The sequence below is a fragment of the Periophthalmus magnuspinnatus genome, chromosome 3, assembly GCF_009829125.3.
Source record: "Periophthalmus magnuspinnatus isolate fPerMag1 chromosome 3, fPerMag1.2.pri, whole genome shotgun sequence".
NCBI classification, from domain to species: Eukaryota; Metazoa; Chordata; class Actinopteri; order Gobiiformes; family Gobiidae; genus Periophthalmus; species Periophthalmus magnuspinnatus.
This window is the reverse complement of record NC_047128.1, coordinates 2,333,483-2,349,429: the sequence shown is the minus strand read 5'-3', so window position 1 is coordinate 2,349,429 and position 15,947 is coordinate 2,333,483. Positions and strand designations below refer to the sequence as shown.

General features: G+C 38.7%; 1 protein-coding gene across 1 annotated transcript in view; it reads right to left on the bottom strand.

Annotated features, from left to right (window-relative positions):
* Window positions 1-15,829, bottom strand: part of tmod2 (tropomodulin 2) — a 30,639-nt gene extending 14,810 nt beyond the window's left edge. The window contains exons 1-3 of the mRNA XM_033989232.2: window positions 15,709-15,829; window positions 7,378-7,573; window positions 5,278-5,434 (exon numbers count right to left, since the gene is read on the bottom strand). Of these exons, the coding sequence (XP_033845123.1) occupies window positions 5,278-5,434; window positions 7,378-7,503 (283 nt within the window). The 5' untranslated portion in view covers window positions 7,504-7,573; window positions 15,709-15,829. The remainder of the gene's footprint in view (window positions 1-5,277; window positions 5,435-7,377; window positions 7,574-15,708) is intronic.
* Window positions 15,830-15,947: the final 118 nt, after the last annotated feature.

The window sequence follows — 15,947 nt, the reverse complement described above, 5'->3', positions numbered from 1 at the left end:
TGTTTTGCAGTGGTCCAGTCCCAAGAGTGGTGTAATTTAAAGGTGAATATAGAGGTTGTCGTGCCTAGTATTTTCCGTTAGCCTAATGTTAAACCAACGGAGATTTAAGATGGTAATAACTATAAACACTAAACTAATACTAGTACTAAAGCGTTTGTTCAAGTATTTGATCACTATAGATGAATTTATAAGCAGTGGCATGTCCTTCCGATTGATTCATCGACTAAAAAGGGGGCATGGCAAAAGAAACGACAGTAACTCAGTTGGTAGAATGTTTTGTTGACTGATCTGACAGTTGGCGGTTTGAATCCCGTTCTCGACATAAACATCAGATCCACTGAATCAAAAATCGACCCATGATTCCAGCTCCCACAGATGAATACTGTCACTGGGCCCTAAGACAAGGATTTGAGGGCATTTCTTAAGTCCTACCAAATGGAATTACTTGCTATAAGGAGATGTCAGCTTTTAAAAATAGCAGGAGGTGGAAAGAAAACAGTGACTGAAATTGAGTCATACAAGTTTTATTATTTTAGATCAGCAGAGTGTTGATTTAATGCTTGTAGCAGGATCCTTCTGGAAAGAGCCATTCATCAAACAGACAAATCAGAATAAAGTATAGGCCTTCAAGTATAGTTTCCACTGACGCTCGCTTACACACTCTGCTTCACTCTTTGAATAAGGATTGATTGAGTTGGTCCAATTGCATTATATTTGTGTGCGAACCTGTAATAATTTATTTAGCATACAAATGAAATGAGCTTTACATGTTAGGGCTGGACTTGCCTGACAATTCCAGACTGATATCTCTATGTATTTGGTCCTCACCTCCTCCATTGCGTCTCAAGCCTTGTCAAACGTGATTGTCCAACCAGATCCGTTTATTTCAGTGACATATGTGAAATGAAGGATCCGCCACATTTTTCAGCCCCCTGTGATTTTTTTTTTCCTTTATTTTGTCCGGGCGGACCGTGTCTGTCCCTGATTGGCTAATCCACCCGTCAATCACGCCCATTTGAAAACGAGGAGATCCACCGTTAACCCGACACACATCATATCTTTGTAAAGTATTGAAGAAATGTGTATTCTGGATCTCAGGCAATATATCGCAAACAATTCAAAACAAAAATCCACAAACTTTTTTTTAGAGATAGACATATACATAATGTAGGAGCCAGAACTTTGGGTGACTGGTTACTCTGGCAGTGCATAAGGGGCGGGGGTCACGGGGGCAAAGGTGAAGTGTCAGTAGTCTCAAAGGCACCGGTTTTCCTGCTGTCTGAGAGTGGAGAGGGGAAACTGTATTTTTCGTTGACGCTTCATTTGCTTGTTACCGTACTATTTTGTAGGTCTACGATATAAGGTCCGTGTGTGTAACCTGCTTAAGCCACTGTTTTATTAAAAATGACACGATCTCCTCGCTAAGTGACAAAGGCTCAGGGTCGTTACACATCAACTGGCCGATATATTGGGCTGATATTTGCACTTTTTAGAGTAACAACTATCGGGCTTAACTCTCCAGCAAAGGGCGATGTTTTGTTTGGACTGACCGATCACTTAAAAAAATAAGAATAATGTTTTATTTGAGTTTAACTGACTACACCACTCTTGCAGAAAAAAATCAAATTGAATAAAAAATAATAAAATAATCCAAATTGACCAAAATCGGTATCGCATCGGCCAATACCAATTTTGTTGAAAATCAAACTACTAAATCCATTTAAATCCATTTTGTGTTTTTTCCTTGATTGTTTAAGTGTGGTTTGCCTTATGTGTGCATTGTGTCACCATGGAAATTGCTGAACATTCTACCACAGAGATACATGCAGAAGACCCCAAGTGTGATGCCAGTGCAAAGTATCAATTACGTGTTATTTCAACGCTTCATTCTCCACATCCATAACCATTTTGTCTCTTGTGCGTTTTCCGTAGCCCCATAATTTCCTCCAACTAATTCTAGGTCTCTTTTACAGTAAATAAACGATCCCTTTGCTTCTGACCTATGACGGCCGCTCTCTCCACTTTAACTTCACCTCTATTACCCCTCGTCACGTTAATTCAGTGTACAATAGCTCTAACTGTCCCTAATGGATGTAAGTGGGTAAATTGCTGTGGTATTTAAACAGCCAGCTCTGAAACGCTCGGTTAAAACTAGACTCACACTTGGGTCATTAACAGCAGGGGGGGAGAGTAACAAGGGGCTGGGCGCATTCCTCACATCCTCGACTATGATCAGAGTTTTCCACGTGTCAGAATGAGAACATGAACGTGAACTGGCACGCACGGAGGGGGGCATTTTCACAGAGAGGTAGGGCATGTCCAAAAAAGGTAAAAAATAACAGGTTTTAATCGTAACTTTGAGAATAACAGTAATTGCCGAATCATCATCAACAAAAATTGTGAATCTTTTGTTTAAATATATTGTAATGACGTTCATCTTTCTCCAATATTTTCCTCATAAAATGGTTAATACGTCGATATGATTTACTAAATGTGTTTGTTGTTGTCTTTTTTTTTTCACTTCCCAGTTTGTAGTGGCAATGTACTTCTGTAGCCATGCATTCACCCTAGAGCAGTGTCTTGCTTAAGGACACGCTGGAAATTTTGCTGGATCAGATATCAGCTTACAAATATTGGTTCAGTCCAAAAATTGATGTAATAAAAACATTTACTGATCATAGTTGGCTTTCATAATGTTTGAACTTTTATTTATACACTGTAGTTACTTGAGGAATTAATAAAAGCTACATCTGGATCAGTTTTGTCTTATTTTATTTTTGTGTTTAAAGGAAATAAATGCTGTTGTCTGTCTAAGTGTCTGCTGATAACTGATATCAACTGATACCAGAGCATAGTATCAAAACTGAAAAGGCTGGATCGGGGCATACCAAGCTCCAATCACTGAGTAACTACCAAACAAAGTCATTTTCAGCCTTGATTTTAAGTTTTAGCTAATGAAGAATCTAAAATATCAGAAATGACACTGCTCACTTAATATTTGAGCCCTACAGTTGTCTTTTCTTTCTGTAATGCAGTGTTTAAAGTCTTGCATTTTTACACAGAAAAACAAATAAATAAATAAAAAGCTACACAGCGGAGATTTTCAGTCCCATGATGTTGTGTAATTTGTGAAAAAACTTTAAGAGCTGTATTTGTTCAGATGAAGCGAACAAAAACAGCGTCAGTTCATTGCTAACAGCTGTTTTCCCTTCAGGATTAAGTCATCAGATCAGACTCTTCTGCACACAATGTGAGGTCAAAATCAATCTCAAACTTTAAAGTTTTATTTTTATAAGTTAAAATTGAAAAATACACTGGTAAAGGCATCGTAAATTAAAATGAATAATGACGCATTTACCTCCTAATTATGTGCATTTTGGCAATAGTGATTAAAGGTAGGGCTTGGGAATTAATCAAACTTAAATCAACATTGAGACTCAATCATTTCTAATTCCCAGTGATGTGTTTATTTTTTTTGATTGAGCCATCTATAGTAAATCTGTCAGAAAATGTGCATGTGGGTTGCAACAGTGTTCAGACTTTGGAGGAAGAAATTAGACTATATCTTTGAGTTAAATAAGACAGAATTTAAATAAGTGCCATTTAAGTTCACAAAATTAATATTGAGAGCCAGTACTATTTGATGGACAACAGTTAGTAGAAAAAGTCCCACCCCTTTTTTTTGAGTTTTACGTCAAGGATCCACACACCCCTTCACACACCCACACGCACACACACACCCTATAGTGTAGAATAATAGTACTGGAGTTTTTTTTTTTAGTAATTATAAATTTGTTTACTCGTACATTGCCAGTTATAACTAGCATATTTTCTTGTTTTAGTGAAATTTACCCGTGCTTGGGAAACACAGCTTTAGTAAGACAATATATATTCAAATCAAAACCTTATCCCCCAGCCCTAACTGATAGTATAAGTAAACTGACACCCCACCCATCCATTTTCCTCCACTTATCCGGGGCCGCAGTCAGGGACTCCCAGACTTCCCTCATCCTCCAGCTCCTCCGATGGGAACTGACACTGTGTATAATAATGACAATCCCTCCTCCTTGTGTCTAACCATGATGTTTCCAGCTTTCAGTCAAGTTCATGTTTACCCAAGACTACAGCAGGCCTTGAACAATGAGGTCATCTAATCTAACACACTGCATATCAATGCCTCTGCTAAACATATAGTACAAGGAAATCCAATGACCCTGTAATCTCCTGTGTCAGCTATGGTTCACTTCCCACGGGCCAAATTCACATGCACCAACTAAACTACTATACACAAGGACCCGCAGCACATTCATAAATAATACTTGCCCCAGAACCAGAGCAGTAATTACATGACAGTGGCACACCTCGTCCTTATGTCTGTGAGAAATACTACACGGACATCCAACACCTCCTATTGTCACTATTGTGCAGATCTTTTGTCACATACAGGACGAAACCAGCCTCAAGTTTAGTTTGAACAAGCTCAAGTTGTTCAAGTCGTTTGTAGTGACAAGCTACTAACAAGGTAAGGAAGAACCGTAGTGTTCATGGCTCCAATGGTTTGGGAAGGCAATTTTAGAGAGATTTTTAACCATCTCCAAGTAACTACAGACCAGCTTTGTATTGACACTGAGCAACTGACATCATCAAAATTCCCTGGGGGTGTGGTGCTAACTGGAGGGACTGCCCTGTCTGACGCTTTGTTACTCGAGTTAGACTTTGTTTTAACACAATCTGAACGTGAAGAATTGATTTAGCTGGAAGGACAACACATGAGCTAATTTGCGCTATTAACCAATTCCCCCTCAAATAACATTACAGTCACAAGCTAGCTAGCATTAGCCAACAGTTTTTCAGTTCTCTCTCAAGTTTTTAGTTGAAACTCAAACACTTAGACAGAACCATGAACGCTCGTATTAACCACAGGCTCCTGAAAATGCGCGGTTTAAATCCATTTTGTATTTTTTCTTGCGTTCTCAGACCATCTTAACGTTTGTTTGTTTTGTTTTTTTGACAGTGTTGGCTAATGTGCGAATTATGTCTCCATGGTAACTGCTGAACATTCCGCTATACACATACAGGCAGAACACCCCCAGCATGATGTCACTGCAAAGTATCAATAGTTGAAAGTTCAAACCTTGTGAGACTTTCTGAGCCAACTACAACCAGTCAATAGTCTTATTACATCAGTTTATGGGGCCAAACAGGATATCGGCTGAAGTGATATTTGGGAGTCAAACACATCCCTAGTCTTGTTCTCCCTTTTTAAACCTCTCTCACCTTTCCTCTCCCCGGTGAAGGGTACGATGTCGTCACGGTCCTTGTACTCCATGGCCTCTTTCTCCAGATATTTGAGGAGTTTTTCTCTGTTGAACGAGCCCGTGGGCTGTTTGGACGTTTGGTCCTTCTGACGCAATCCAGCCGGGAGCAGCGCGTTCTGAAAATAATTTAAAAAGTACTTGTAACATCTGTATGAGGGACATAAAAGACGAGACAGCATGTGGTTGCTTGGGGTGTACTTTTTACATACATAGAACAGCACCTCCCAGATAGACATTTTGAAGGTCGATATATCGCTACAGAGAAACATTGCCATAAATGATAATATTGAAACTACTTTAACTCACTAATTAAGAGTTAAACAATGTAAGATAATCCCAGTGAACCATTTTTGAATAGATTGTTTCATTAAAAGACATGAGCAGCAATTTTTAAACAGCAGAATGTACCAATAAGTAGTCATAAAAGAGACTTATTCACACCTCCACAGCTCAAATCTTATCATATTACAACAAAAATATCACAAATCTCTAACTTTTGCAAAGAAACAGTACTCACGATAAATACTGAGGCTGAAGATATATTGTTCTAGCTTTCATAAACTGAACGATATACCTTCAAGAGACATTGCGCTCAGGTCACATAGTCCTCTCTATTCTCATTTGCACGTTTTTCAATATTCTCATAAACCAACAGAGGTTATAGATGAGACTTAAACTGCCTACTAAACAAAACTCTCTTGACACTATAATTATATTTGGTCAAACTTTAAAAATAATATTTTATTTAATGAAATATTTAATAATATTTAAATCCATGCGTATCCTACAATAATTGATCTGCACAACAAAGTAGAACACAGCAATATACACTAACACTTTTTAAGTCCCTAGTTTTCATTAAGCATTACAAAAATACTGTCATACCGTGGTTTTCTGGTCACGTTATTGGTTATCATAACAAGAAAAATGTCATGCCACCCCTACCACTAAATGAAATGCATGGGATTTTTGTATTAATTATTTTTTTTATTTTTTTATTTTATTATTATCATCATCATTATTATTAATATTACTTTTATTGTATTGTTTTTCAGTTCATCTTTCAGACTTCTCTCAAATGCTAATGTTCCTGAAGTTATTTACAATGTGCACTTTGAACAGAATCCTACTTTTTATACCCACAAAATTGTACAACCCTAAATCCAACTTAATGAAATCTACAGTGAAGCATACAGATGTGGTTTTGTTTGCTAACCGCCCTCCCAGTAGTCTAAGTGCATTTCCCATGTACTTGGCCCTGTCCCTCTGGTCCTGATGCTTCCTGTGAGCCCTGTGCCGTTTGAAGGACTTGTCTAAAGTGGTTTTGTTGGAATTTAAATAAAACGCCTCGGGATATCTCCACTGCTCCCCTCCCAAATAAACGTGTGGACAGCTGCTGACAGAAGCAACGCACTAAGAGCTCCTTCTATCAATCCAAACATTACAACATCAAGTCTAAACCACTTAAATACTACAGTTTGTGTTTGGAACTGATGTTTTGGATGTGGGATGTGGAAGTAGGAGATGGAAACAACAACTTTTAAAGGTCCTATATTACGCAAAATTGACACTTGTGAGCTTTAAGCCATGTTATAATATTGTTACCTCCTTAAAAACATACCTGGGGTTGTGTTTTGTTTCATTCGCATACGTCTGAGTAACCCTTTATTATTAGTCTGTCTACATCTCCAAAGCTCAATATGCTCTGTTCCACCTTGTGATGTCATGAAGAGGTGTTGTTTTTGAGGAGGTAACAACATTCTAACACAGCATAAAGCTCACAAAATCTCATAATCAAAATAGTTTCAACACAACTACTGACATAATCACCCATTAACTGCTATTACTAAAAATGCTAAAATGTAACGTGATTTTAAGCTTCTGAAAAAGTAATATTTAAGATTAATACTTTGTTATTATTATTAGCTAATGTTGAAGAGTGGAATATTCTTCTTAAATAACTATTTTCTTTATCAAAGGCTGATAGCTAAACAAATCACCCCCCCTCATTCTGCTACAGTCACTTCCTGATCACATGACCCCTGCTGTGTCCTCTGACCTCTGGGTCCATCTCCTCCAGCGCAGACTCCAGTTGTTTGAGTTCTTCCTCAGACAGTTTTCCGAGGATTTCATCTTCATCCAGGTCTTTGTATTTTCCCAGGTCTTTCTTGAAGTCTAAAGCCATGACGGTGCAGGTTTGGGCTTGAGCTAAACTGGTCTAAACTGCAGCCACACCACGAGCTCCTCTGTGGGACCTGGGGACAGACAGAACAAAAGCGAGTTAGCATGGAAACATATTTACTTAGGGCTAGGCGATATTACTTAAGTCAGATTTTATTTTCCTCATACTGACAGACATGGATTTCTTTTTAAACCAGTACTGATATCTGATATTTGGTGATATTTAGGTTTTAACAATATCTATGTAATCCCTCAGTCGTCCAGGTCTAATCCATAGCAAAAGAAAAATATAAAATCTGTCAACTGGACAAAACGTTGTAGGAGTGGTAGACGTAAAGGTGTATTTTTTTATTTCTATTGTTTCTAATGAGTCTGAAGAGTCTGATTAACTGTAGACAGTCTGGGAATGACACATCAGCTGGTGCTAGCCCTGCCACGATAACACATTCTGAAGTTCGATATATCGCTGAAGAAAACATAGACAATAAATGATACAACTGAAACTAATTTATGCCACAGATTCAAGAACGCAAGAGCAGATTTAAACTACAAAAACTCTTCTAAATCTACAATATTGTTAAAAAAAATGAGACACTGAGACAGAATGAAACACTTTAGTTCATAGTTTGCATCTTTAATGAGTCATACAAGTTATTAATTCAACCTTTTATGGATTAAATCTTATCATATTGCCAAAAATAACCAAAGAGTGCAAAGTCCACATGATAAAAATTGCCCCCCAAAAATGATTGTTCCATCTGTCACATACTGAAGTTCCTATAGTGATTAACGTAACAGGCCCAATCTGTAAGGAACATGATCAAGACAGATTTCTACTCATTGCCATGTAAGAAATCAGTCAAATGCATTATATTATATTTATACTGAGAGAGAACTGGCTGTAGACCTCTGCTTTAAAATGAACCAAGCTGATCACTGACGATAGGACATGTCTGAATCTCTTGATCATGTGTTTAACCGCACGGCTCCAGATGATGTTACAGTTGTCATTTTAATATTGTCTTTATTCCTGTTTAGTCAGAGTACAGTCACTTGAGTTTAAGTCTAAGTTTAGTCATTGCCTTTTCTGGTACAGTTCCTGGTCTAGATCTAGTTCCAGTCATGGCTTTGTTATATTTAGTCCCAGTTTTAGTCCTGGTTTTGAGTCCTGTTTGAGTCTGAGTAATGGTTTAGTCTTGTGTCAGCCGTGGTTTAATCCAAATTCAGCCCTAGGTACAATCCTTGTTTAGTTCTGGTTTAGCCCTGATTCAGTCCTGGTTCAGTCCTGGTTCAGTCCTGGTTCAGTCCTGGTTCAGTCCTGGCCCAGTCCTGCCGTGGCTTAGCTGGTACTGAATGTTTCACCCTGATTTACCCTTGTACGTGTTGGTTTAACTCTAGTTTAGTCCTTGTATATAAGCTTCCAAAACCTCAGCATTCATTCTTGAAATACTGCAGAGAAAGGCCTGTGGTGTGGTCAGTAATAATGGGATTACTTTGTTTACTGAGAGGTTGTTTATCTCTTCTCTCTTTGACAATGGTCGATCGCAGCTGCTCTGGAAAAAGTGAGTAACAATGATGCAACTCCCAGCTGCAGAAACGAACGTTCTCAGAAGCCGAACCAACACTCAAGAAAACTAGTATCACTACGACTATACACTTAAGACAAGCTACGCAATTTAGCAGAATTACTTAAAAATGTATGAATGAAACAAAACACAACTCCAGGTATGTTTTTGAGAAGGCAACAACATCATACTACCATGGCCCAAAGCTCACAAAAGTCTAGTCTGCGTAATATAGGACCTTTAAGCAAAATACAGCTCTTCAAAATTACTTACCGCGATGGGCCAACTAAGCAAAAACAAAAACATCAATATTCACATATGACAATTAAAATGGAAGGAAAAAACAAAAAAATAAGAGAAAAGTGCGGGAAGGTTCATTTCTGTTCTGTGAATGGGACTTTATAGTATTAATTAGCATCTGATTTTCAATACTTCTGACAACTCTAACCACTACCCAACAACAACTTAATAAATGGATCAAAGAAGGTTTAATTCGACAATCTAATTCTATTAAATACAAGAACAGAACATGGACTAAACTGTAGTGGAGGCTGAAGTTAAAAGAAACATTTCATAAGCTTTCAGATCAAAGTGTCTCAGATCCCACACAGGCAGGACTCAGTGACCTCATCTGTTCCATGTTCCACTGTCCCAAACTCACACAACGATGTGTTTAAACTCAAAACCTGTATTTAGAGGAGACGAAATAGAGAGGTGTCATTTTTGAAGCCTGTGTTGAACTATAGTCTCTGCTGCACCTACAATATAACATCTAGTGTTGTCACGATACAAAAATTTCAATATTAAGGGAAAGACCCCGGTGTCTATACTTTTATTTAAAGGTTCCATATTACGCTATTTTCTGATCTATGTTATAATGTTTCCTCATCACAAACAGACCTGGAGTTGTGTTTTGTTTCATTCACACATGTTTAACACAGAAACCTGCATATTTAGGCTGAGTTCTTCTCTCAAAGTGAAAACACTCTGTTCCACTTTGTGATGTCATTAAGTGGTAATACAGGAAGTGCTCCACTGTGTTTTTAAAGTTCGTACACCTTCACTAGAATCATTTGGGTGAGTTCCTGGAATTGCCAATCTCTACTGAACTAAAGGTTAAAGGTAGCCGTTAACTCGAAAACTATAATTTCCTGACATCGCAAGGTGGAACAGAGCGTTTTGAGCTTCCTGCCTCAGTCCCGCCTCAGGGAACCAGCAGGAGGCCGGTCCCTACAGTCCTCAGAGTCCGAGATGGTTCATATGGCACAAACATGTGAGATGCACTTTGAGATTGCCAGAACTGAAGAAGCGGCTTAGATGAGCAGCCAAACATCTTCACTCCTACAACATTTTGTCCAATCGACAGATTTTATAATTTTCTATTGCTATCCTCACCTCCTGCATCACACAAACATGTGCAACTGACAAGACGCTACAACCTGACTACTTCAACCGCACTTTAAATGCAAAAAAAACAACAGAAGAAAACTGAAACGCAGCTTTCAATGTATCTATGTTGAAAAAGTCCAAAACAAAATATGTAGTTGGTAAAGGACAGTAATTTTAAATACAAGTACAGGAAAATGTGTAGTAAAAACAACACTCATGCTGCTATTTTAACATTTCAGAACAGATGATCAGTGAGACTAAGAGGCTTAGAGCTGACAGCTTATGAATATCCCTCACATCCAAATCATATGGAAAGCAGACCAGTCCATAGAGGAAAAAATAACAATACAAACACAAATATATTTCTTATGCAAAATGTTGAAATGCTAAATACATGTTTAGACAACATGGCAAACAAGTATAATATGTGACCTCTGTTAAAGCCCATACAGGTTTGTGTAGATGTTCATAATTAGAGGCAGAAGATAAACTGAAAAATTGATAAATGTAATTTTGTTTTGGAGTCATGTGAAATTTGATTATGTTATATATATGTATCACTAATAAAATGATTATAGGAAGGAGGAAAAAAAATGTTTTACTGTTACTGTATATTATCTAAACCAGACTTGGAGAGACTAGGCTATTGTAAAGTCCTGCTCACTGGCCTCTCCAAACGAGCCTTAAGACAACTGCAGTACATCCAGAACACTGCTGCTCGGGTCAGGACTAGAACCAGGAAGTACTTCACACATGTGTCCTGTGCTCAGGTCTCTGCACTGGCTCCTGTGGCTCAGAGAATAGACTTTAAAGCAGCTCTGTGTGAACAAGTCTCTTCATGGACCAGCACCAAAGAACATCTCCGACATGTTAGTGCCACATGAACCATCTCACACTTTGAGGACTAAACCAGGACTAAACCTGAACTAAACATAGGCTAAACATGGACTAAACATGGACTAATCATGGATTAACATGGACTAAACATGGGGAGTCAGCGTTTTAGTTTTCTGCAGCTAAAACCTGGAAAAATCTTCCTGAAGATGTGAGACAGGTCTCTAATTTGACAATGTTTAAGTCCAGGCTCCAAATGATTTTGTTTAGCTGTGCATATGACTGAAAGGGTTTTATTCTGCCTCTTTTTTAATGTTCATTCTTCGATTATTATTTATGTTTTGATTTGTTGTATTGTGATGTTAATGGCTTTCTTATTTTCTTTTTCTTCTATGGGGTATCAGCTGCGAACACATAACATATTTAGATAATCAAGTTACCTTTTATTGTTTTGAAAAAGCTAAATCTGACCAGTCGGACAATGGGACAGTTGGACAGTAGTAGCGTGCAGACACAGTGATACTGCTGCATTAGACGATTAGACCATGCATTAGACAAATCTGATTGATTCCTTTCTCCTCGACTCTGGGGATAAGCCGACAAAGACGGCAACAGATGGACCAGTTACACCACTCTCTGCTCTCAGTGAACTCACCTGAACCTGCAACAAACAAAATGACAACACAGTAACCTCAATGTTCTCCATATGATAGAACTGTCCCGTCTGTTTTATGAAGTCCTAAAAAAAAAGTGTTCAACTAGTAAATAAATGCTTGTATAGTAGCTCAGTTGTTAGTGTTCATCCACTGATCTGAAGGTTGGCGGTTCAAATCCCGCTCTCAACATTAACAGAGTGCAGAACATTGTTAAAACCTGCTCAAAAATTAGAGGGAGCTGCATTCTCTGTGGGAGAAGCGGGTGCTGAGCAAAGCCAAGTGTCTCCTGGCTCAGCCCCTCCATCCTCTGGCTCCTGACTTTATCAGGATGCCTTGAGGGCGTCGCTTTTATGCTCTGATATGGAATACAAATTGTTTTTCAAATTCTTTTGTGCCCTCAGCTATTAAATTGCTAAATTCTAAGCGTAGTGTTTTTTGAAGTTTTGCACTGTTTTTATGTCTATTGTTCTTATATTGTGCTTTGAGTTCCACTGTGGATTGTAATGGACTGACACACTGTGTGTTTGCGTGTGTGTTAGAGTGAGAACTGCTCTGAGAATGCTGCAAATGAACTGCCCTCTGGGATCAATAAAGTTTTCTGAATCTGAATCTAACATCAGATCTACTAACCCACAGGTTGGCGGTATGATGCCAGCTCCCACAAACGAATGCTGCTGTTGTGTCCCCAAGCAACAGAATGGCAGTTGGTCAAAAGCTTGGTCAATGTGCAAAGGCTGTGATCAGTTACATAATAAAATATCTTCAGTGACAGAGATTTGGGCCCATTTTTTACACCTCTGTGTTTATTTGATGAATGCTAAAACATGGACATAACAGGGGGTGATTATAAAAACAGCAGACATCTCCATCTCAGCAGACGGCTATAGTTATCCCCTGCACCGCTCCTCAGGGATCCACACTTCTTCCTCCTCCTCCTCTTCTTCCTCCTCCTCTGCTCTGCTCTTTGAAACCACTGCTGGATCAGAGCCACAGTTTTATACAGAAAATGATGGTAGAGGAGCACAAGTAGGGCAAACAAGAAAGAAATAGAGACATTCAAAAGGATGAGCCATTTGAACAACGTATTGTGCTGGATAGTGCTGCCATGATACTAAAATTGATTTGATCAGATCACAATCAGTATATCAGCAACATAGCAACATCCCCAGATGTTGCTATGTCTGATATTTAAAATTTAGCCCATATTTTTTCTGCACCGCTCCAGTTGCTGTGTGCTCATGTGTCATTCCCAGTTTAATTTAGTAAACTTCACTATAACTAGAAATACATTTGGTCTGTTCTATACATTTTGAAATTTGTATTGGCTCAAAAAATACATATTGGATCATCCCTAATGTTTTATGCCTTCAACCATTACAAAGACAGTAACGTGCATGTTTTAACACATATCTAATGGTAAAAATATTGATCAGTATTGCCCATCCCTAATAAGGAAAAGGCATCATTCTTGCCATTTATAATGATACAATGAAGTTAAAATCTTTTACATTTTTTTGGGACAAAACTTGTGCTGACGTGAGTTTGCTTTGCCTGCATTACAGATGGAGATACTGGCAACACATGGAACTTTCCAGTGCCAGCAGTACATTTACCGTTGTGCAATGAGTCAAAGCAAAAAACAAACTTATCCACGAGTTTTAGGAGATTCTCACAAATCACACAGAGAGAAAACAAAGACTATTGTTCTTGTGACAGAGCAGTGGGTTCAAACAGAGCCCAGAGGAGAATAGGCTACTGTTTACTGTTGTCAGTGTTATCAAGATCACAGGTCAGAAAGGGTCAAGAGGTAAAACAGGCAGTATTCAAATTTAAGAAACCACGAGGAGCTAAAGATTTGGTAATGTATATTTGTGTCTGGGGGTTGTGCAGTTTATCACAACCACAGCTAATTATACAAAGCTGGAGCTCAAACGCATGCAAAGTCTGCTGGGTAGTCCTTCTGACCATGAAGCTCAGGATCTGGATGCTGTAGCTCGGGTCACTCACTGCTGTTGACCAACTGGGTTTTGAAGAATGGGTCAAATGCAAAAACACTGATACCTGAGCGTTGCATGTTATGTGTACCAAGTAAATACAAAGCATGCAAATGTATGTATTTCCTGGTATTGTGTTAAGATTATTTTAAAAATCAACTTAAACAATAACTTTATTTTCAATGATACACGGTCACATTTTTATATAGCACTTTAGCACTTTCAAGGCACTCAAAGCACTTTACATAAAGGAACCACCCGTTCACACACACATTCAATCAGCAGTATATGCAAGTGAGGTGGGTTAAAGCGCCTTGCCCAAGGACACAATAACAGCATTCATCTGTGGGAGCTGGAATCGCATCGCCAACCTGTGAGTTACCACTCAACCAACGATGTTTACATCAAGAATGGGACACGATCCACAAACCTTCAGATGAGTGGACAAACGCTCTACCAGCTGAGCTCCTGTAGCTCTTTAACCTTGTCTGCCTCCTGTGGAGCCAACAGCAGGAAATGGGTGTTTCCCAAACAAACTGTCTTGATGTACTGAACATAATCCAGTGCTCTCCCCGGAGACTCTGCTCTGCATTATTACATAATGAGAAGAGATTTAAGGAGCGCCCAGCCATTCAAGCAGGAAGAGCCTAAAACAAAGCATGGTCTGTTACTGATATGTAAACAAATTCTTCCCACCTCTGTAATAATAGGGACAGAAACCAGGCCGTTTCACTCTTAAACTATGCACACTCACTACCGTAGAGCCAGTTTATCAGCAGCATGATTAAGAGCTTGTAAATGGGCCGTACTGTCGCCCAAAACGACAAGTCAGCAGGACGCAAACATAAAATTCCACAGAAACAATAACTGCTCCACAGCTCGCCCCAAGGCTCAGAAAGCAAAAGTTTAACCACTGCTTTAACCTCCTCACTCGGAGGTCCTCTTTTTACAAAGACCACACCCTTTATTCACTGCTGAAGCTCTGCTGCTGGTTAAACTGCACCACACTTAGACTCTAATAGTCTCAGACAACAGATAAAACATGATTTCATCTATGTCACTGTATTACCCAAGACACTGCCTCTCCCAGCTTTATGTGAACTATTGAGTCATGCTAGTACAATGCAAAGTATAACTTCACCAGTGTCAACAGAGGTCATCACTTTTAGCATTTGGGTAGTGAAGGAAGCAGACGTAATAAATGTGCTTTATAAAATGAACAGAGGTACACTGTAGTTTAACAAGAACATCACATACTATTATACGTTCAAGGTAAAAGAAAAGAAAAATAGGCAAGGCATCAATTTCATAATATAACAGAGAACATAGATTAACAAATACCTACAGAAAATAACCAATATTATAATTATTTTTAATAGTTCTTAGTAAATATGGTAAATTCATTCATCAGACAGCTTCTGGTCAACGGGCTAGTGTGATGCGCTAGCAAAGGGGCTCTTGACATGTTTAAAATAAGAAAAAGTAAACAAATGAGATCATCGTCTTATACAGATTTTAAGCTAGCTAACGGCATCAAACAGTTATTTAAAAAAATAAAATCCAGCTGCTGAGTAGGTCACATAAGAGGGATGAGTGAAACCAAGCAAAAAGCAGTGAGGAGTAGCCTGGAGTTAGCCACCAGCATGCTAACCACTGCGGTTGCTTAAGTTAATGTTCATTCTATCTAACAACGTGACAGTTTCGTAGATCGTAATTTTAACGTTTGATTTTTGCTGATTTTGGTGTTTAAATCCTATGGTCAGTGTCTTACCTGAGGACAACAGAAAGTGACGAGAGAAAGTCCAGATATTCCCTGAGATCCAACAGTGCAGCGCTCGCGTCTCACTTCTCAACCCAAGGGCGGGGACACCGGAAGACACGGACAGCGGCTCGTGTGAGTGACAGGTGGGTTGGCCAATAGGAGTAGAGACTGGTTGGCGCTGGACCAATAGGATTAAAGATCCCGCCTAAAAATAAAATAAAATAAAAATTAAATACATAATAATAATA